Source organism: Octopus bimaculoides, chromosome 5 (assembly GCF_046866305.1).
Source record: "Octopus bimaculoides isolate indiv1 chromosome 5, ASM4686630v1, whole genome shotgun sequence".
Taxonomy (NCBI): Eukaryota; Metazoa; Mollusca; class Cephalopoda; order Octopoda; family Octopodidae; genus Octopus; species Octopus bimaculoides.
The window spans coordinates 35,127,074-35,150,308 of NC_142932.1; the positions used below are offsets into that span (position 1 = coordinate 35,127,074).

General features: G+C 33.8%; 1 protein-coding gene across 12 annotated transcripts in view; it reads right to left on the reverse strand.

Moving 5' to 3' along the window:
• The window catches only part of LOC106873723 (nephrin), a 722,597-nt gene that overhangs the window by 39,993 nt on the left and 659,369 nt on the right, over positions 1-23,235 (reverse strand). For 8 of the 12 annotated variants that reach the window (XM_089352173.1, XM_089352163.1, XM_089352167.1 and 5 more), the window contains one exon: positions 19,564-19,725. In XM_089352173.1, the coding sequence (XP_089208299.1) occupies positions 19,564-19,725 (162 nt within the window). Of the gene's footprint in view, positions 1-4,429; positions 4,502-19,563; positions 19,726-23,235 lie in introns of all 12 variants that reach the window. The other 4 variants (XM_089352166.1, XM_089352165.1, XM_089352168.1 and 1 more) reach the window with 1 other exon arrangement.

The window sequence follows — 23,235 nt, forward strand, 5'->3', positions numbered from 1 at the left end:
AGTGGTATTTTGTCTGTCTGTATGTTCTCAGGTCAAATTCCACTGTAGTTGACTTTGCCTTACATCCTTTCGGGGTTGATAAATTAAGTACCAGTTGTGTACTGGGCTTGATCTAATCAACTGTCCCCTTCCCCAAAAATTTTGGGCCTTGTGCCTAGAGTAGTAAAGTATATATATATATATATATATATATATATATATATTTAGTGGAGGTGCAATGGCCCAGTGGTTAGGGCAGCGGACTCGTGGTCATAGGATCACGGTTTTGATTCCCAAACTGGGAAAACACCTAAAGCTCCACAAGGCTCCGGCAGGGGATGGTGGCAAACTCTGCTGTACTCTTCCACCACAACTTTCTCTCACTCTTTCTTCCTGTTGTACCTGTATTTCAAAGGGCCAGCCTTGTCACATTGTGTCACGCTGAATATCCCCAATAACTACATTAAGGGTACACGTGTCTGTGGATTGCTCAGCCACTTGCATGTTAATTTCATGAGCAGGCTGTTCCGTTGATCGAATCAACTGGAACCCTCGACGTTATAAGCGACGGAGTGCCAACAACAACAACAATATATATATATATATGTAAAGTCAAAATAAGCAACAAGGATATCCAGAGGTAATGCAGTATGATCATTTCATGCGACTCCATTTCATTAAGCAATGTGAACACAACATTAAATGTAAAATGCACAGCAATCTTCAGCTGCACAAAGATATAGAAATTTACTGAAATTACATTTCAACAGAAGGACATATTTTTATAAATACATTTAGACTCACCAAGTAGAAAGGAAGAGTACAAAAAAACATTTTGACTTAGCCAGACCATACAGGCTAGTAAATAATTCTAAGCCTATTACATATATACATAAACAAAATGGGAGGGTGGATGTATGTAGTGATTCACTTTGTATTTAGATCAGTGCAAGTGGGCGTGTGTGGATAGGAAGAGGAAAAGAGAGAGTAGAATCAGTAATATAAGAGAAGTAAAAGAGAATGGTCATGAATTTCTTTGTTCTGAATTCAGTGTACATGCTCTGTGAGGGTGGAGCATTGAGTGTTTGATTTAACTCCAATGTGGAAACGTACATAGTAATAGAGTAATGGGTTTATGAACTTCCATCCAAAAGTTTGTCATATATTTGTGTGTGGGTGTGTGTGCACACAGGTGTGACTATGTTTTTATCTCCAACATCTTAACATTCTGTGATAGTTATAAGTGGGTGTTACTGTTATACAAGCAGTACCATTCCTATCCAATATTCTATGGAAACATGTCTGGCCATGGGGAACCTTACTTGGAAACCAAGTGAAGGCTGACAATAAGAAGGGCACCAAGCTGTAAAAAAAAAGTCTGCTTCAATAAGCTCTGTCTGACCCATGAAAACATAGAAAAGGGGACACTAAAAAAATGATGATGAAGATGATGACAAGCATATAAAGCTATGCCACATCCACATGTTAGATATGCAATAAGGTTGCCACGCTCTGGATGCATGGGGGTGCCAAACTCTCATAAGCTTTTATACTACAAAACCAACAAATAGACGCATGTGTTTGTGTGTATGCTGCCCACATGGATGAAAAACGAGAAATTCAAAAACAATATTATCAATAAACTACCAACTCATAAGGCACTTTTGATTCTATTGTACAAAGAGAAACTACAAAACCAAGAAAAAAAGAAAAGGAAAAAGCTAAGTGAGTGAAACAAAAATGCCAGTCAGTGACAGATATACAAAGCAAATTTATTATAGACCATTCTCTACAGAAAGTAGAAACCAATTGAATACATTAATTAGAGACTAAGTAAAAAACCAAACCAACATATATGTATTACATGAACCGAAAACATCTTGGTTACATAATACATGAAGCTGTTATCAGGAACTCATCAAACAGAAGGTTGTAAGTATTATATTCTGTCAAAAACTACTGGTCATATTATGTCCAAAAGAAAAAAAAATAATTGTAAATAATAAAATTTAAAAAAAATCCAAGTTTAAAAATCTCTTCAACTACAAATCTACCAACTGCTGAATAAATTTCATATGACTAATGTAATTTAAAGATTTATAGGCAAGTATGAAATTTCTAGACTTCATAATCAGTTACATTATTCATATGGGTACCTCACTTTTTTGTCAGCACACCATGCATCTAGAACAAGGAGCCATTATAAAACATAAGAATACAGAAGAGAAAAGTAAACTAACTAGAAACGTGAGTTAACAACACAACTCTATTTATATAAAACTCCCAATAGAAGGAGAAAATTGCTCATGGAAGCTAGAAAATAAAAAATAATATTTAACAAAAGACTTCCACCAACAGATAGCATACTTGAGCAACAAACTAACCAGACACTACAGCTACATTATCTTCTGATTTACTGAAAATAACCTGATGTCTAATGTAAATAAATAAAAATAATATGGAGTAAGGTGATAACAAATGAAAAACAGACATAATTCTTATAATATTCATCTAAAAAAAAAGAAAAACAGCCCAATGAAATAACAACAAATGCATCTAAAATGTTTTTCACAGAAAATAAGACTGGGGAAGTTTAGAAATGTTGAAGGAGCTCAGAAATGTACAGTTGCAAATGAAACAAATAAATGGCTATGAAACATCCCTCATACAAAGTTAAATTTAGAGAATATACATGTTTTATATAATGCAAACATAAAGTATATTGAGAATATAGCATTTTGTGCATGTGTATGAACATGGTGTGCTTCCGTGTGTGTGTGGGTGTGTAACTGATTTTACTTCTGCTTTTCCATGGTGGCATGGATGGAGAGGACAAAGACTTATTGAAACAGTTTTTTACAGTTGGATGGTGTTGTTGTTGCAATTCTTTACTTAGACTTCACCAGTTAAAAGACCAGCATTAAACTCTTTTATTCTTTTACTTGTTTCAGTCATTTGACTGTGGGGCCATGCTGGAGCACCGCCTTTAGTCGAGCAAATCAATCCCAGGACTTATTCTTTGTAAGCCTTGTACTTACTCTATCGGTCTCTTTTGCCGAACCACTAAGTTACAGGGAACGTAAACACACCAGCATTGGTTGTCAAGCGATGTTGGGGGACAAACACACACACACACACACACACACATACATATGACGGGCTTCTTTCAGTTTCCATCTACCAAATCCACTCACAAGCTTTGGTCGGCCCGAGGCTATAGTAGAAGACACTTGCCCAAGGTGTCATGCAGTGGGACTGAACCCGGAACCATGTGGTTCGTAAGCAAGCTACTTACCACACAGCCACTCCTATGCCTAAAACAAATATATTATTTACAGGAGATACATTCAAAGACATGCAGATTGCAGATGTACATATGTGTGCACATACACAAAACCTGTATATAGCATTCATTTCATTCTACATCCATTTCATCAGGCTTGCATGTGTCATACACCTTATACTTTATACACGAGTGTGAAAGAAGGCTCCATAAATATCAGAAGCACAACCACTCACCCCACTTTAATGCCTAGTACTATTATGATGACTACAAATACTTCACATACGCATTGTTTGTTTGAATATCTGTAACTATAATTTCTAAAGCTAGCGTTTGCACTCAATAATTTATCTATCTCATTTCTGTGAAAGACAAAAAGATACCATAACAGAAAGTGTTAAAAGGAGGATATAGAACCTGACAGGCATAAGTTTAAGCAATAATTTCAAAGACACGCAAGTAATGCTAAAGAATTAACTTAGGAAAAGAAGAAGAACAATAATAATTTGATTAATAAATTAAATTGTCAACACATGAAAGTCTAATAATACATCTATTTTATAATTAACATATCTGCTTTGAATTTTAGACACACTTCAAGTTTCACAAACTGAATAAGGGTTTATAGAAACACACGAGAGTATTATCTATGTTTAGATATAATTCATATAAGCAGAAAATGGCAAATGTCAGGTAAAACAACACTGGAAATATTGTTTTTAATGATACATTGCTAGAAAGTCGAAATGTAATATCTGGAATTATAGACTCTTAGGAATGCTAGAACAGTATAATCAGTCAAACTGTGCGTTGTCAAAACATTTGGTCAGCTAAATGCTAAAAGTTGATATTAAGTTACCATCTAACCTTATTTACTATATTTAAATATTTTTACTTGGCTTTACATCAAATTAATAGAAATAAAATTAAATGAAAAGTGACAAATTTGGATGGAGAAATTTCAGTTGTCAATACTTTAATAAAAAGATGGTGGAAAACGAAATTTATTTTAGTTTTGTATTGAAATACAAAATCAAAGAGAGACAATTGTAATAAAATTAATAATACAGAAAAAAAAAACAACATACAAACAGCTCTCTACAGGCTGCACTGGGGTAAAGTTTCTTTCAACCAGCTGATATAAGGTTGGCACGTATCTATAATTACCTCGTTGTCTAGGTATCGTCTCATTTGTTCCACTATGGTTGGAGCTGTGAAGGGCATACCACTCAAGGTGTCCTACAATGGTACAGCATAACTGTACTAAAGATTCTCTCATGCATATATATGTACACTGATGAACTTAAACCCACTCCTCAGAAACTCTACACATTAATTAGCAGTAGCAAAAGAAGTCTGATGGTTAATACAAGATGAACGATTGTAAGAATACAAAATCTACCACCAACAGTATAAATAGGAGACATGTTTAATAAAGATTTTTTGTAGCAATAATCAACTGATATTTGCTATTTTTACTCTGATTGGGTTAATTTGGAAAGGAAAATATAAATATATACTTATTTCTTTATAAAAATGGATACCAATAAAAACAAAATTGACTTTTGAAGGTATTAAGTTGAATTATGACCTGGTAAATGAAATACATTTTCAGGTTACATTTTTGGTTTCTCATTTATACTTTGGATATGAAGGTTTTTGTATTCTTACTCTCAAGAAGGAATTATGAAAATTTACTGATACATAGGAAAAAATTCAAGGACTATTAAAATAAAAAGAAAGAAATCAATATGAATAATAAAATTTATACTAAATTCAAATAAAATTTCATTGCTACTTTTTTTTTTTTTGTAGTTCATACATGTTATAATTTATTTCATATGTTTTATAATTTATTTTGTTTCAACTGATGAATTTTTACCATCTTGCATGAGATCACCTTCACCCACACAGTATACCAACAAGGAATTATTAAAAAAAAAAAGAACAAAAAAAACAACAACAAAATAAATGAACCTGATGCAACAACATTTGTATTTAAAATTCTGAAGATATTGAGTTTTTGACACATCCTAATGAGAGTAAATGTAGTTTTATGAGCTTACTAACTTCATTTAACTGATAACATCTAATTTGTAACATGACACCTGACTGAAAATGACATCAGTGTAGCTAGTTGGTGTGAAATATGCATTTATAAAATAAAATTAAATTGTGTAAGGAGTTAATCTTTTATTTGTAAAACTAGAAAAAATATGAAAACAGCTTTTTTTTTTGTTTTGTTATTTAGCTTTATCTTATTTCATGAAATATTAAAGTGACTGGTAGCCAAAGCAGCAGGGAAAATTCTAATTGTCTGCACAGCTCAATAATCAAAAGATATTTCAAAGTTAATTAGAAACAATTTTAAGCAAGAAGACTAAGAATTATTAAGGACAGAAGAAAGTGAGTTGCTTAATTAGAGGAATGTAGCTTATTTTTTTTGCATGTTTATCTTGGATGGTGAGAAAGAGTAAGCAACAGGGAAGCATAGATGTAAAACAAACAATAAAACTGTTTGAAAGACTGTGTATGTGAGAGAGAAAGAGAAAGAAAGAGAGATGTGTATCAAAGTGCACATGTCGCCTGAGGATGTATATGAGATTAAATGAGTAAAGAAGCATAACAGCAAGTGTTACAGGGGTGTGTATAGTGTATTTCATGGATGAATACACATACATGTGTGTATTTCTGCCATGTAAATGTGTGGGAACCATTACCATGTATGAGTTTTACCGACATAATTAAACATGTAGCCTATATACTAAATGCAGAATAATCCTGACTTCTTAGTTTACTTTAAATTTTGCTTTAACTTAATACCAGACCCACATAAGCTACTGGAACATTTCTTACTTGAACACAATTCTGTATGCAAGTAAGGAATATGAGCAAGGTATGACTGATACAAGCATGTTTGGTCTTGAGTATGAGGCATTTAGTAACAGACCGTCGTAAGCACCCCAACTTAAAAATCAATAAAAATGCAAAGTTTCATGACTTTCACAATGCGACATCTTGGCAAGGAATGAAGTTAGGAAGGTGGTTTTGGTCTTAAAAGGATCCCGAAGACCTCTTCTAATCATTTCACCTATGTAAAATTAGTTATTTATGTATCCATCTGAAAGGTGAAACAATGACTGCATCTTTCTCACCTGGTAGAATATACTGGTACTACAAGACGGTGTATTCCATTGAATATTTTAGCCATGATACCTAGAAAAATACATACAGAGACCCCCACCCAAAGGTATTGTTTGTGTTTTAATATACCAAAGTTAGTATCTTTAAGACAAGATAGTAAGATAATAGCCCATTATCGTTATGATGGTAATGAGGAATATTAGAAAATGAGTCATAACACCTCGGAAAACGAAAGAGGAACCACACCAAGGTTATTGATTGAGCATGTGTGCTTATAATGGTGTGTTACTAAAGTCTGGTCTAAGTTTGGGTGAGTGAGTGTTGTGTCAATAGCATCGAGGCATAATATTTTCAGCTGGATTTTAACCTTATTGCAAGCCTCACTGGTTCTTCCTCCCAACTTTATTGGATTCTAGACGTTGAAACCAAGAAAATGATATACTAACCTCAAAAATGGCCAGAGTGGCATTACAAGTCTGTTATTAAACACCTCATATAGAGAAATGGTTATGAATAAATTTTCATGGTAGCAATTAGCATAACAAAGTATACAATTAACATAATGGAAATTACTGGTTTGAGCCAATGGTACAAGACTGAGGTAAATTAATGATGTCTAAATGTACTGAAAATTTTCCTTTTAGTTAGAGAACGAAAAACACATGGGATTCATTTGCTAGTGGCACAAAAAGAAATAAGAACATTATTTTAATAAATTAAAAAGCAATTGAAAAACTCGAGTTCTTGTAACCTGTAGCATTCAGGTTTCTTTGTCAAATGTATTGCTTATTTATCCACAATATTTTGAATTAATTACACATTATCTTGTAGCTTCAAAACTTTAATGGTGTGTTTGTATATTTTTAGAATGACATTGTGGGGTATTGGATCTTGTCAGTTTGAGCATAAAACAGGTAGAATATTTGGGATGGATATGGCTGGATTAAATGCCAAAGGGGTTAAGGAAAAATCATGCCCTTGTTAGTAAAGATGGTGTCAACACTGGGCATATTTTGGTCTTATTGGACCTTTTTAGGGAAGCATAGATGAGAAATCAACTTTTTTCTTAATTTATTGAAATTTCCTCAAAGTTTTCTTTGCAAATCACTAATTATTGCCACAAGGTTCCATTTCCTTTCTCCAGCTATGAAAGAAATTTCAATTCATTAAGAACTATCAGAGTAGATCCATACATATTTGATTCAATTCACTCCCTACTTCTGGTTTATTTAAGTTATTTTCATTACCTAAATTTTGTTTATTCGCTCCTGCAAATTACTGCAGGCAAAAATTATTTGTAGCGCTTTTTTTCTAAAAGTATAAAAACCTATGTTTATTTATCAACTGAATTGTTATCTAACCTACACTGGTGAGCTTCAATAAGCTGGAACATGTCTGTTGCTGTCACCATCTCCACTTAGAAGATTTAGATATTTTCTTAAGTTTTTAAAATTAATTCTTAATCTATTGAAACTAACCTTTTTTTTTTTTTGCCATTCACTCGTGAATGGCACAGGGGTTACATTTTCTTTCTCCAACTAAGAGGAAAATTTCAATTAAGAAAGAATTCTTTGCATCTGTCATTCTGTACATATATATACTTGATTTCTATATCTAATATGATAAAACTAAAGAAAGAGCAAAGAAAGAACTGTGAAATAAGACAGAAACAACTCTGTTCTTTGCAAAGAAAGGAATAAGCTAAGTCCAAAGTCTGAGTGGTCTGCACGAGCAAATATCAGTTGATGTAAAATTGATTAGGTTTGTGTACCATGGACAGAGGTGAATTCTTGTGTTTCTCAGTTTTGGCTATTCAACACCAGTACTTTACTGTCATACAAATAAGCAAAACAAAATAAAACGAACAACAAACAAAAAACAAAACTCAAAATCAATGGCTTTTAAAGAAATGACAAAAGGAAATATAATTTGATATTTTCAGAAACAATGGCTAGTTTGGATGTCAATGATATTCTTACTTCATTGAATCAGAATATAATATATATTCTGAACCGAAAACCATGCAAGTGACACAATTGATAAATAACACCATCTTTCAATTTGATGACCGAGTTACAACTGTGACATAAATGTTAACCCATCATTTTCTTTATTTATAAACAGATTCTTAAGGCTATCAGTAAATTTGTTAATTGTTTTGTTTTCTTTTAGTTTTTATCTTGAAAGTAAGAGCATGTGGCTTAGTGGTTAGGCTGCTGAATTCACAATCATAAAGATCTTGGTTTCAATTCCCAGACCAGACAGTTTATTGTGGTCTTGTGCCAAAAAACACTTCATCTCACATTGCTCCATTCCAGCCACTGGTAAAGGAGTGGCAGCAATAGCTGAGTGGTTAACTGTGTGATAAACAGCGTTTGATTCAGGGGCTAGGTGGATATAACCTGAGTCACTTTTACACCAAGGAAACAAAGTTAAGTTCCAGCCATAAGTCCTAGGGCTCATGATAGAGTAAAATTCCAAGTCTATCTCGAAGAGAGAAAGAAACTCAAGGTGGTGAGCTGGCAGAAACGTTAGCACGCCAGGCGAAATGCTTAGCAGTATTTTGTCTGCCGTTACGTCCTGTTTTCAAATTCCACCGAGGTCAACTTTGCTTTCATCCTTTCGGGGTCAATAAATTAAGTACCAGTTACATACTGGGGTCAATATAATCGACTTAATCCCTTTATCTGTCTTTGTTTGTCCACTCTATGTTTAGCCCCTTGTGGGCAATAAAGAAATAAGAAATTCAAGGCTGTTTTAGCTCATTCTAATGGTGAATGCATTCTACTTAAAGGAAATATCAGAACACTTCCGAGAAAATAAAAAATAGATTGAGAAAAGTATTAATCATAGAGTTTTGGGTAGGGTTTGATACAATGGAAGGAAATGAGACAAGATGGGTATAAAATTAAGGGAAAATATAAAAATGGTGAGCCAAGAGTAGTAGATTTTGTTAGAGTAGGCAGATATATATATATATATATATATATATATATATATATATATATATATATATACTCTTTTACTTTTACTTGTTTCAGTCATTTGACTGTGGCCATGCAGGAGCACCACCTTTTAGTCGAATCAAATTGACCCCAGGACTTATTCTTTGTAAGCCTAGTACTTATTCTATCGGTCTCTTTTGCCGAACCGCTAAGTTACAGGGACATAAACACACCAGCATCAGTTGTCAAGTGATGTTGGGGAGACAAACACAGACACACAAACACATACACACACATACATACATATATATATATATATATATATAAATATATATATATATATATATATATATATATATATATATATATATATATATATATATTTGTATACGGCGGGCTTCTTTCAGTTTCCGTCTACCAAATCCACTCACAAGGCATTGGTCGGCCCGAGGGTATAGTAGAAGACACTTGCCCAAGGTGCCACGCAGTGGGACTGAACCCGAGACCATGTGGTTGCTAAGCAAGCTACTTACCACACAGCCACTCCAACGTCGGAGATCCAATTTTTCTTTTTTCCAGGTTAATTGTCAAGGATTATATTATCTATTCTAACCATCAGTGTTTAATCCACTCACACTGTATAACAAAATCCCTGGGTTAAAATCAGATGAAACTAAAACTAGATCAGTTAATCTAAATGAAGATAAGTTGTCAGTGGAGAATTAGGCTGTTTACAAATGTCTGCTTACAGACAACATCATTGCGAGGATTTTTTTCTCTCCAGTTTTCCAACCATGAAGCTTACTACAGCCAAACACTTTCATCATAGTTTGTTTACAGCACAAAGAGGCAGATTGTTTACAACTGATGAGATTATTGCTCTGACTGGGTATAGAGAGCAGTGAATAGAGTGTAATAGAGAAAAACAGACTAAGAGATTTGTAGACCATAGGTAAATTGGATAATAATTATATTAAGTGAAGGCTGCTGAGGTATACTCTACAAGCAGAACTAGCTGAATTATGGCTAAAAAATACGGCTTCTTTAATAAGATCATTATCCAAAGAACTAAGTTAAGATTTTCACATCTGTATTCACTGTGTCTGGAACACTGGAATAGGTTAATGATGTTAACATACATCGTAGAATCAACAGATAGCACTTAGTTCATGGGTATGGCATTCAAGCAAACTATTTCTGAACAGAATATGAATCTGTTGATAGCAATTCATTCAAATTGTTTTAAAACGCAAATAGCAACAAGAATAATTTTTAAAATTTTATAGGTATTTTTGAATTATTGGTGCTTGATTATTAGTGAACGATTATCAGTACTAGCTGGTGATTTTAACTAGAACAAGGATTTATTGCTCGTGGTGTTATCTTAGTTATTGCATCTGTTACCTAATTTCTAAATTAGAATAAGGACAACACTTTTGGTGAAAAAGATTATTGATTAGAGCAGATACAGAATTTAACAAAGAAGGCTCCTTCTCAGCAGGGAGGGAGTCTCAATATGGTCACTCAGCCTGCTAGAAATAGTAACCAAATCTTCAAGTCAAAGGAAGGACTATGCATTTAAAGGTGTACAAAGAGACACCTCTGATCTTAAATCTGCTTGACAAGGACTCACCTTGGGATAAACAACTAACCGAAAAGCAAAAGTGACCATGGCAGAGTTCAAAGGAGACAAAGCACCACTGATTGAGCCAGCCTCCTTCTCTTTTTAAATAATAATAATAATAATAAAATAATGTCAACAGAATTACAACTGAAATAATGTATCTTTGAGAAAAATACATTATACTGCTTGGCTAAGCTGCTTACTTTTCAGAATATAGGACAATGTGCAGAGCAAATACATTGCTAGGCCTTTCTAGAATAAATAAAGTATTACAAATAAAAGGATTCCTTCTAATCAAAGAGACTTGATCAGACATGCATGTTACTGAAGCTGAACAAAGACTGTTGTTTAGCGAAAGAGTATCAGGTTTCAAACCTTGTGTCTAATTTGAATACTGCTTTACTTGAACTAACTCTAGAAGCAATAGAAAGAATAGCAGAATATAAAACTGCTTTTAGCAGTAATTGAGGAAGCCTCTACATGGTCGATTGACTTAAAAGAAATAGCAGTTGAATGTTCTTTAAATTACACTCTACTGCCTTAAATAAACAAGGATACACTGGTCACTGTGGTTCTAATCGTACAAAAGGACAGAATGGTCACAGCTGAATTGCCTTTGACCATAGGTCTGTTTAGTCAGGGCTGACTTGAGATGTTGGGCAACAACAGCTGCATTTAATGATGAAAATGATGTATATACTTTTAGCTTTTATTGGGTTCTCTCATTAGACTGTCACCACACTGGAACACTACTTTGAAGAATTTTACTCAAATGAATAGACCCAGGAATTTTTCCCCTTTTTATGACTGGTACTTATTCTATCAGTGTCTTTTACTGAACTGTTAAGTGGGGACATAAATGTACCAACAGTGGTTGTCAAACAGTGGTGGAGGACAAGCAGACACACGCACACATGATTAGCTTCTTTCAGTTTCTGTCTACCAAATCCACTCCCAAGACTTTGGTTGCCCTGAGTTTATAGTAGAGACACTTACCCAAAAAGCCATGCAGTGGGACTGAACCTAGAACCACACAGTTGGGAAGTAAGCTTCTCACAATATAGGGACCATTTATCTTAGTTAAATCTTATTTCAATTTCCTTTAGAATGAATTTATTTCCTTTTTTTCTTAAAGAACCAATGTTTTTTTTTTTTTTTTCAATTTGTAACTTCTATCTTGTATAATGAGCTTATATCTGACAAAAGGTTCAATTTCGCAGGCAGCTCTGAGAGTTTTGATCTTGATGAGATCTATGCACAGAGGATTTTAATTCAGTAAACATACTTGAATGTAGTAATGTAAAACCAGAGCCTTAGGCTGTCAGTTGATTAAGATTGCAATCTAAATGAAATGAACATTCATCAACACATACACTGCATCAAATGTTTAACTAAATTGTTTGTTTTCCGACTGTAGAGGATTACACAGAGAAAAGGTGATTTACATGTCATATAAAAATGACACACGTACACACATTACATTTTCCCTGTCTCTGAGCGTTTGAGTAAATGTACTAAATATTAATTTTTCATTCACCAAAGAAATGAAAGAGAAACTAGACTGAATGGTCAACCTTAATTATACTGCTGAAATGATCAATAAGGTATTCAGAAGACTGTTATTAACTGCATGTGTTTGTGTGTGTGGAAATGCATAAGGCTTTAGTTCCATGAGGTTTTTTTTTCCTAGTCTTTGATCAACCCATCATAGAGATACATCAAAACAGATTCCAGAAGGCTGCTATTCGAAAGAAAAAATGTTAATATGACTTGAAGTTATCAACATCTCACTATTTTTTTCTCACCTCTCTTGCATAATTGACCAAACTTAGTCGGTTATAATAGCAAATTATTTTATCAGTCCTCACAAAGATGAAACAACAAGAGAACTGACAATAGGTTTCTATTTCAGGAACATGAGATGCTAAACATTTTGCTCAAAATTTCCTCTTTTTCTACTACTACTACTATTACAACCACCATTACCACAACTGCTTGCACCAAGAAGCGGAAAAAATATAAATATTAAAATACAGGTAAAATTTTCAGAAATTTACTTTTTTAAATGCATTCCCTAGGGAACAAGCACACCGCAAGATACTCCTCTTATGATAGAGGGAATAGGTTGGGAATACATATTTGGAGACAGAAACACACAGAGAAATATTGGCAGAGTTGTTAGAACATCAGACACAATGCTTCATGGTATTTCATTCCATCTCTTCTGAGGCTCAAATCCCACTGATTTCATCTTTGCAGAGTCAATAAAAAGTAGCAATCTAAGATGATGGATTGGTAAAATTGAGAGAATACTGGACCAGTTGTTTTGCAGTATCTGTTCCAACTGTTCACATTCTAAGCTCCAATGTTGCCAGGACCTACTTGGACACTAGGCTTAACCCATTACCCAGTTTTAACACGACCCTTTAGTATCTCAAGTACCTTTAGTGGTGTCTATTTGGATGCATTCAAAACAAGTTTCTGGTTTGAGAATACCCTCCCCCCTCTCTCTTACCTGTCATGGAGGCCTTATAAAGAGTCACGAGCACTACCTAGTCCAATGACTAAAAATTTAAACACATATACATATAGCTCATACTAACAGATGTCATTATATATTGTCAGTCATTGTGTTTCCATTCTTCCTTTGTGCTTTTCTCTTACATTTGGGCTGGAATTTTTCCCCTATGCCATCTTCCTTACACCTTCAAAGTCTTCCGAAAGATTTCTCCCAATCTCTTGAACACTGCTCAACAAATGTGCTTCTATTATCCATAAACCTTGCAACTGATCTGGTGCTTTTGATATCCTTGATCACATCATTCACCCCATTTTTGAATTATGACATTTAAGACATGACCTCACAATGATAGTTCATCGTCGTTGTTTAACGTCTGCTTTCCATGCTAGCATGGGTTGGACGATTTGACTGAGGACTGGTGAACCAGATGGCTACACCAGGCTCCAATCTGATTTGGCAGAGTTTCTACAGCAGGGGTGAAAGGTTACCTCTCTCATGACCCTCTGTATCAGAGCTCATCATTGTTCTTCTATCTTTAAGTGCATGTTTCACTTACATATAGGAGAGCAGGCAGGACATTGCTATTAAAGAGATTGGCAAGCAGTATCTTGTTTAGCTGTGCTTTGAGCACATCTTTTATTGAAGCAAATACCTTCCACCTGCCTCTTACTCTGTGAGAGATTTCAGCATTCATGACTCAACATACACTAACTGTTTCAAGAAGATGTATTCTTTCACTTCAATTTCATCACTTCCTACTACTTTGTGGCCTTGTGCTACTCTTTCAGACTCTCCATGTATTTTGTTTGCATATGATAAGCTCTACTGTAAGAGTCAGGAAGGATTCTCTTCAAAGCTCTTCACTGCATGTCTCAAACCGATCACCAGAGACACTGATTGAAAAGGTAGCATCAACGTTAATGGTGAGTTGCTAATAAGCCTCGGAATCACAGTAGACATCATGCTCTTCTCAGAAACCTCAGATCAGTTGCAGACTAAGCGTGTTACTGTCTCCTTGTCTCGACACAATATGACGGTTGTAAATGAATGTTACTGACATGCAGGTGGTGTCCTTTGTTGCCAATCTTGAATGAGTACTTGTCTGGCCACACGGAGATATTACCTGGCTTGGAAACAGGTGAGGGTTGGCTACAGAAAGAGCATCCAGCTGTTGAAAATTTGCCCCAACAAATTTCGTCCAACCCAAGCAACCATAGGAAAGTAGATGTTATAATAGTGATGAAGATGCAGTGTACACAGATAAATAAATAAATCATAGAGTCTTTGGAGATTTTGAGAATAGCTCTCTATGGCAGTTCCTTTATGCTGATGACCGAGTTCTTATAATGGAATCAGCAGAGGATGTAGAAAAGAAATTCTAGATACAGAAGCAAAACGTAGGACAGATCTTATAGTTAACTTAACAAGCATGAGAGAAGATTGAGCTCTGCTGACACCAGGGAAATGGCCATGATCATTGTGTTCAAACAAAGTAAATGAGAATTCTATCTGACAAACTATGGACATACAAGAGGCGCACAGGGATCAGAGTGAGGCTGACAGAGAAGGTAGACTGCATGTGAGAGATGTACAATGACAGTATACACTAAGAGCAAATGCAAAATAGATAATATTGAAAGGTCTCTAGGTAGTTGTTTATAGCATCTGTCACCAAGGTGAACTAATTAGCATTGGGAGTGAGTATTGTGAGAGCATGGTGGCCAGAGCTGGGAACAAAAAGATTATTTTTCTTTAGGGTGAAGAGTGAATTGTATGATGTGTACAAAGAGCAATGCCGCATGGGAGTGAGACATGAGTCTTGAATACAGAGGATTTACTGAGACTAGAAAGAAATGAAGCAAACATGTTTTGATGGATGTGTAATGTTAGCATGCATGAATGACAGAGGATTAATGAGTTGATAGAAAAACTGAACGTAAGTGGAATCAAATTAGTGTGCTAAGAGAGAAGACTGTATTGATATAGGTGTGTGATATGTATGGGAGATGATGGCTGTATAAAGACATGCTGCACACTAAAAGTGAATGGAACCAGTAGAAAAAGGAGACCAAGAAAGACGTAGAAAAAAAGTGGTCAAAACTGATCTCAAGATGCTGCACCCCATGCAGGAGATGATGGTGTGTTGATTGGTAATTTGTAAGGTTGGCAAATACCAGATCACAGAAAAAATAACCCCACCAACTGTACAGGCATGGTAAATCTAAAGTCACAAAATGGTGGAAGTCATATAGATTGCATGCGTGCATACACGCTGTAATATCTACTATAGCTGTCTCCCCTGCACATTGACACCCACTTACTTTCCCTCCACCCTTATCTTTATCATTCATCTCTCCGCCATTGTACCATTTGTTGACATAAGATCCACCCACTTTCTTTCCAGGTTCTCTTAAGAGAAGTATAGTCTCTATAAGACTATTCCCAGTATATTCACCTTCATCCACACTTCCTGTACTGTCAGACATCCACCTGTCCACTGTCTGCTACCATACACCTCAACCATTCCACATCATTGCTCTTCCTTCTGTCCTATTGGTCAAGTTGCCTTCAATGTATACATCTCAGAATACTGAGTACTCACCTATCGCTCAACCTTCTACAATATCTTCTGCATCATTTAGTGTCGACTCATCTTCCATTCACTCCCATATTGCTCCTGTCTCTGCCACGCCTCTCTTTACCATTCTCACAGAACTTGGCTGTCTAAAGAAAGCAGTGAGTCTCTCCTCCACATCGTAGCATGTTCCTCTCATCTAACTATGGAGACCTTTGGATCTACCTGGACCTCTCATCACTCCAATACTACATCCCCTTCTTATTCTAATCATCCTAACTTACTCACCCATCCTGAAGCATTTTAACACTTACCTCTTCTATATCCTCTCCCTTTCTCAGACAAGCTGATATATAGTATCCCATCATTCACTACTACAACTTGTCCACTTACATTATTTGATATCACTTCAACCCCTTTTACAACTTTCTTGACCCTTTCACTCTGTTTCACCTTGCAATCTTTTGTTCCCTCATCAGCCAGGTTACACTCAATAAACAAACACATTAGGATAGAGGCAAGACCCTTCAACCTTTGGAGTATGGGACAAATCCACTACTGTTTGTGACACTAAATTCACCCAGAATATTCTGTAAAGGTGTTGATAAGCAAACAGAAACACAGGGCTGAGAGGAACCTTTAGTCTTGCAGGGGTGAAAGGTTACCTCTCTCATGTTGATGCCAGGAAAATCTGCATCCACTGCACTCTTTGAAGTGTGAAGGCTTCAGCCTTTTAGAGTGGTCGAGGACGTATCTAGAACATTCTGTAAAATGGCAGCTGTGAGGAAGGACATTCAGCCATAGAAACAGAATTTAAAAGTGAAATGTATAAATGATAAGTGGTCCTTTCACCCATGCCAGCATGGAAAGCTAACATGAAACAATGATGATATGTAAAAGTGTGTGTGTGTGTGTGTGTGTGTGTGTGTGTGTGTGTGTGTGTGTGTGTGTGTGTGTGTGTGTGTGTACACTTGTGCTTTGTTATATATGTAATACATATGAGAGTACAAGAAAACAGGAAAAAATAAACTAAGAAGAATATAATGTATAAGAACCACTGATCTGCAACTGAAAATAACATTTGATGCTCATTTTATTTTACTGTTTATAAGAAATAAAATCAGAAAAAAAGCAACAAAAAAAAAGGAAGAAAGAAAAAAGAAATCTCACACATAAGAAAGACTCAGAAACAAATACCAAAAAAAAAAAAAATGTTTTATATATCTTCATTCAAAAATTTAAATTATCAATTTATGCAGTAAAAAGAATTTTAGGTAATATTAAGCCAATTTGGTGTTAACGGTTTCAATACAATATGATAAAGAATAAATAATAAAAATTAAATATTCCAAAATGGTAATTTTCCAAGCTAATTCTCATGTGTTATTTGCCATGCTACCTAGCTATGTATCTAAATGAGCATGGGCTTGTTGTTTCAATCAGAAAATCAGATTTATATAGATTTTAAACATTTTATGGCATTTTGCTGATTGTTATTTTTCCTGACTAAACTATTATGATTTTATAGTGAAAGATTAAACTAACTGCTCATTGGGGAGTTAGCTTATTGCTTCGGTACCGATAGGCAAAGAGTGATAGATCTAAAAATGTAAAAGATCTTTGTGAAAAATCAAAAGATTTAATTTTCAATAAACTCTAACATTGTCCAATATTAACCTTTATTTTAATAGTCATAAAGCTTTATTTCTCACAATATAAACAATTATTTTAATTCGTGTGGATGTGAGTATATGTGCGCACTTTCCAATATTATAAAGGACAAAACGGGAATAGCCTATATTGTAAATATCCAAGGAGAATTCATTGTTGCTTGATTTATTCTATATTTAAGATATTAAGAGATGACAGTTAAGTAAGAAAATATTCAAGGGAATAACAATGAAAGATATTATTATTATTATTATTATTATTATTATTATTATTATTATTATTATTATAATTGATCACATGAATACTAAGAGAGAACAAGATAAACTACAATTGTGTTAAGTTTGTAAAATATCAGTTAATAGCCAAGAGAGTTCAGGTGATTTGCATAGTAATGCAGGTTTGAAAGCAGAGAGTGGAAAGCTATGGGAGGACAGAGAGAAATAATTTGTTTGCTTTGGCTTAGATTTAGTAAGACAGCTTTTAAACAAAGATTAAAATTTCGGTGTGGTCAACTAGAGTTTAGCATTTATTGAAATTCTTCGGCATAAATACGTGAACTAAGGCACTCCTAATTATACAATAAGACAAGTAGATGGAAAACTTAAAGATTATCACTTAAAACCAATATTCAAAATACATTTATACATAAACTCGGTACCAGTTAAAATATGTCTGAGAGATATTTGAACTTATAAAATCATTTTGCAGAAGTTTGTCACAGGGTAAAAAAACAAATTCTGGCTCCCACCACTCTCTCCGTGACAAACTTTAAAGTGAAAAACCTTTAAATATCTCTTAAACATACTTGAACTAGTTAACAACTTTGATCACTCTCAATCACTGCTTCATGCATCAATTCACAAATCTTTACAAATATATTTTCAGAATACAATCTTATTTGAAATGTAATTTAGATTAACTGATTCATGACTGTCTCATCTTTACTCTTATTATGCTAACATTAGTTAGAGATGCTTGTTTAAAAATTAATTGGTGTATTTGCACAGAATTGGAGTAATTGTTTCAATAGCTGGAAGCCATTTCCACTGTTAACCATTTAATTTGTGAAGTAGAAATGCAAGCTTTTATCAGTCAAAAACTTGAAACAGAATTATGTGCTTTACCCAGGAGCATAATAGTGCTTTAAGTAAAATTTGAAATCATAACCACGTGGTCTGAAGCAGTATAGTAATTACAGTCACTATTCTTACAACATTTGGTAATCTATACCAAAATAACGAGCTTTTAGTCATTTCTGCAATTGTCTTTTCTAAACATCTACTTTAAGATTTTACAAATAGCAAAGCGACAGAAACAGGAATCAGTGAATTAAAATTGATGATTTGGTTTAAACAGTGATTAAATTTCAAGTTACCTAAGCAATCAAAGCAAGATATTTTAACTATTCAATAATTAGATAACATTAGATTCAAATGTCTAAAAGCTGACATAGTTCAAATTTTTTAAGACAGAAGGAAGAAAACAAGACAGAATAAATGACAGCAACTTTGTGTTTAAACACTTTCACTGCATAGTATAAAGGTAATAAATTATGAAATAGTAATTTCACAGCTAAAGTAAAAAAGAGAAATAGAGATATTTTGCAACCTCATTAAATATTCCCAATGACTGTGTGAGAATCACTCGTTGTCATTGAATTGAAGTATGTTATTGTGAAGAAAACATTAATAAACTAGATAGATCATATCTTCTAATTCCATAATTTTATAAACATGAGAAACCTAACATCTGTTCCAGAAAAATAAGCTAACAGTCACAGAATGGCAATTGAGAGGAGGAAGGGGAGGAAGAGTAACTTACTTTCTAGGCGTTTCCTTTTCCTGCGGATAAAGAACATGATGAGACCAATGTTAAGTGCTAAAAGGAAGATGCCAACGATGCAAACAACAAGAATTATTATGAGTGGCATATCATCGGAATCTTGAGGCGGTGCTGCATCATGCTCCTCAGGTGGGTTTAAATCTAAAAAAAAAAAAGAAATAAAAATAACAACACAGGTATAAGTGACAGAGCTTGAATTTAAAACTGATCAATTTGACTGATACTTAGCATTCAAAGAACAACATTTCATAGTTCAATAACATACATATTCATTCTTGATATTTTCTGGCAGACTGGGATAAGACAATCTGATCGTTGTTGCTCTTCATTATTGGAGAACACCTTCTTGCTTTACACCATGTGTGTTTACAATAATGTGAAGGCACTTTGAGACCCCATAGTGTTTTATCCTCACTGTGTGTCTCACGCCAGATCCATGAATCTAACAAGAATACCATTTCAATGTTTATAAGGAACCAACAAAGAAATTGCTGATGTCTTTCGAATGCATACAACAGTGAAAATCTACAGCAGTGGTTCCCAACAGTCATTCCCAACCCTTTTATTTAAATGAGTTCGCCCATGGACCCATTTTAATATGTTTATCCTTATATATATTTATATACAGGGATGACCAAACGTTACCTGATAGTAAATCAAAACCATTTAATCCCAAGATTTATTTATGTTTAAAAACTGAATGAATTTAATAAAAGCATCTAAATATGAAACATTATGAAACTTGTTCAAACTGAAATCCTTCTTGAGCGACACTATTTCTCCAAATGAATAAAAAAATTGAATACTAAGTATTTACGAAATTTTAATTTACTGTTGGGTGACTTTTGGTCAACTGTGTGTGTGTGTGTGTGTGTGTGTGTGTGTGTGTGTGTGTGTGTGTCTGTATATATATATATATATATATATATATATATATTTATATATATATATATATATATATATATATATATATATATATATATATATATATATATATATATATGAAATTTTGAATTTAGTTCACAGAGCCCTGTATTACCTTTGTGGACCACCAAGGGTCCATGGACCCCAGGTTGGAAACTGATCTATACAATAATGTACATATTCATTCTGAATCCATTCTGGCAGATTTAAATGTGAATATCTGCTCTATGTGATTATTTAATCTGCTAAAAATAGCAGCCAAGAGGAAGAACATATTGGATTATGTAATCTTTCATATGCTAAGGATGGAATGGTCAGGAGAGGAATGCCTTTCATCATCAGGCTATTCATTCAACAATGATCTTGAATTACACTCTACCACCTTACAATAAAGACACATTGTACAATGTGGTCCTCATCTACTGAGTCTGGAAAAAAAAAAAAAAAGAGAAATCCTTGAGATATCCATTTGAACATGGGTTAGCCTAGTCAGCCTTGACTATATCCTAAATTACAACAATCACCCTTTGCAACCCCCTCCTCTGCACTACTTCACCTCTACAAATTTTCTCTAAAAATACCATGCCAAATATTGTATACAATCCTCCATTGTAAGAGGCACTATGGAATTCCCAGCTATTTCAGCAATGCATATTAATCTCTCAGTGCCTTTTTTCCCCAGACATGTAGATAGAAAAATAAATCATGTCAACATTATTCAATCTGTGTTGAACAAGTTAATGTTTTGCTATAAATTATAAACGATGTAATAATAAACGAAGATAAATGTTATCAATTTTCAAACTTACAATAAAAAAAAACAATGGCTTAATTTTAAGGAGAAAAAAAAAAGCCTTGATGAGCCAACCTTAATCTTAAAATTATTTATTGAATATATCAATTTTCTTCTTTACTAAAAAATAAAATTGTTATAAATAATAATAATAATGTACGATTAATAGGGAGCCCGCTTAAGCAGACTCAACAACAGAAAGAAATATCACCTAAAAATGTGCATAAAATGTAAATTGAAAGAGAAATAAAGAAAAAAGTAAAATAAAATTGATCAGAGGGAGATAGGGAATCTGATTTTATTTTTTTACCATATATTTATATATTGGAAATTATTAATACATTTACAGCTACAAAACAAAGACAAGTATCAATTGAAGCGATATTCATGTAAGTTATACTCACTCACACTTCCACACACGTACTTGTGAGCATGTATACATACATGCATGCATACAAGTACAGTTACATACATATGTGTACAAATGCTCTTTTGTACACACATACAAACATGATATATTGATATTGCATGCTTGTGTGTGTGTAGATTGTTATCACTGTGCCGCAACCAATTGCCTCATCATCCAATAACTTCAGGGACTGGTAGATATCTGAGACGAAATCTTCTTGTGAATGTCATGATCGATAGACAAGGTTAGAGAGGAGCCTCTTTGTTATATCATCAACTGGCTTTCCTTTATAAGATATAGCATTAGATTTAAGCAAGATTTCCAAACATTAGATGACCCTCATTGTCAGAGACTTGGTGATATCAATTTTTCTCTTTCCACTCCTACCTTTTATTGATTTCTCCACCTCCAAATTTTTGATTTGTTTATTGCTGAATATTTTTACCATTTTTGTCCTCCTCAAGAGGCAGCACATTCTTGTTTCCCCTTTCTATAATTAATCTTCAGAGCCAGCATAGGCCATTACTTGTCAAGTCAAGCTTTCCAAGATATATCTTTATCAAACAAATATTATTTAGAAGTGACTTTCAACTTTTGGACCTCATTTCATCTATATTCATTTCTTCTCTATAATTTTTGCCAAATACCTATGAACTTTCAATAGATTTTCAACTTCAACAACAAATAAAAACCACAAAATAAAAATAAATACACACATGAAATAAATAAATAAATACATATTAAAACTTTTATATATTTGTTGTTTCCAAGTGAAATACACCAAAATAAATTGATAAATAACTCCTGGGCTTTTAGGCTATATTTCTTCAAGAAAACTTTAATATTATTTGGATGGTTTGTGGGAGGAAGAGTAGCAGAGCTAGAAATACAATGTAAAATTGATTTATTTCAAATAGATTGGAAATATTTATGCCCAGAGAGTTTTAACGATTTAAATGAAACTAAAACTGTACAGTTTACACATGAGTCTGATGATGTCTATAAAATCTAGTGTTCATAGCCCATAATAAGAATGTTTTCAAATAGTGTTAGAAAAAAGAAAACCATTTTTCTCAGTTGGCTCCAAAGTTTTCATGATATTACAAGTTTTTCATTAAGTTTTCATGATTGAAAACTGCTGTGAAATTTAGGTCTACCAGCGCCAAAAAAAAAAAAAAAGAATTCCTTTTGACAAGAAAGATGTTGAATAATGACATAGTGAAGATTTTTTTCCCTACCTAGTAGAAATACTTTTTCCTGAACTTTGCTAAGCAAAATGTAGCTATTTTTCATTTCTTCTGAAAAACGACAAACATTACTGCTTCAAACAACATTTGTAAAATATTTGAGATAGAATGCAAAACTAGATGCAAGTTAATGTGAGCATAAAATAATCATGAGTTAGACAGAGTATACTAAGTTAAATAACAAACTCTTGCTGTTGATCGGCAAAAGTAGTAATGAGGAAAATTTTAAAACAGAATAACAAGCTGCATAGTAAATATTATGTTTTGCAACCACTAAC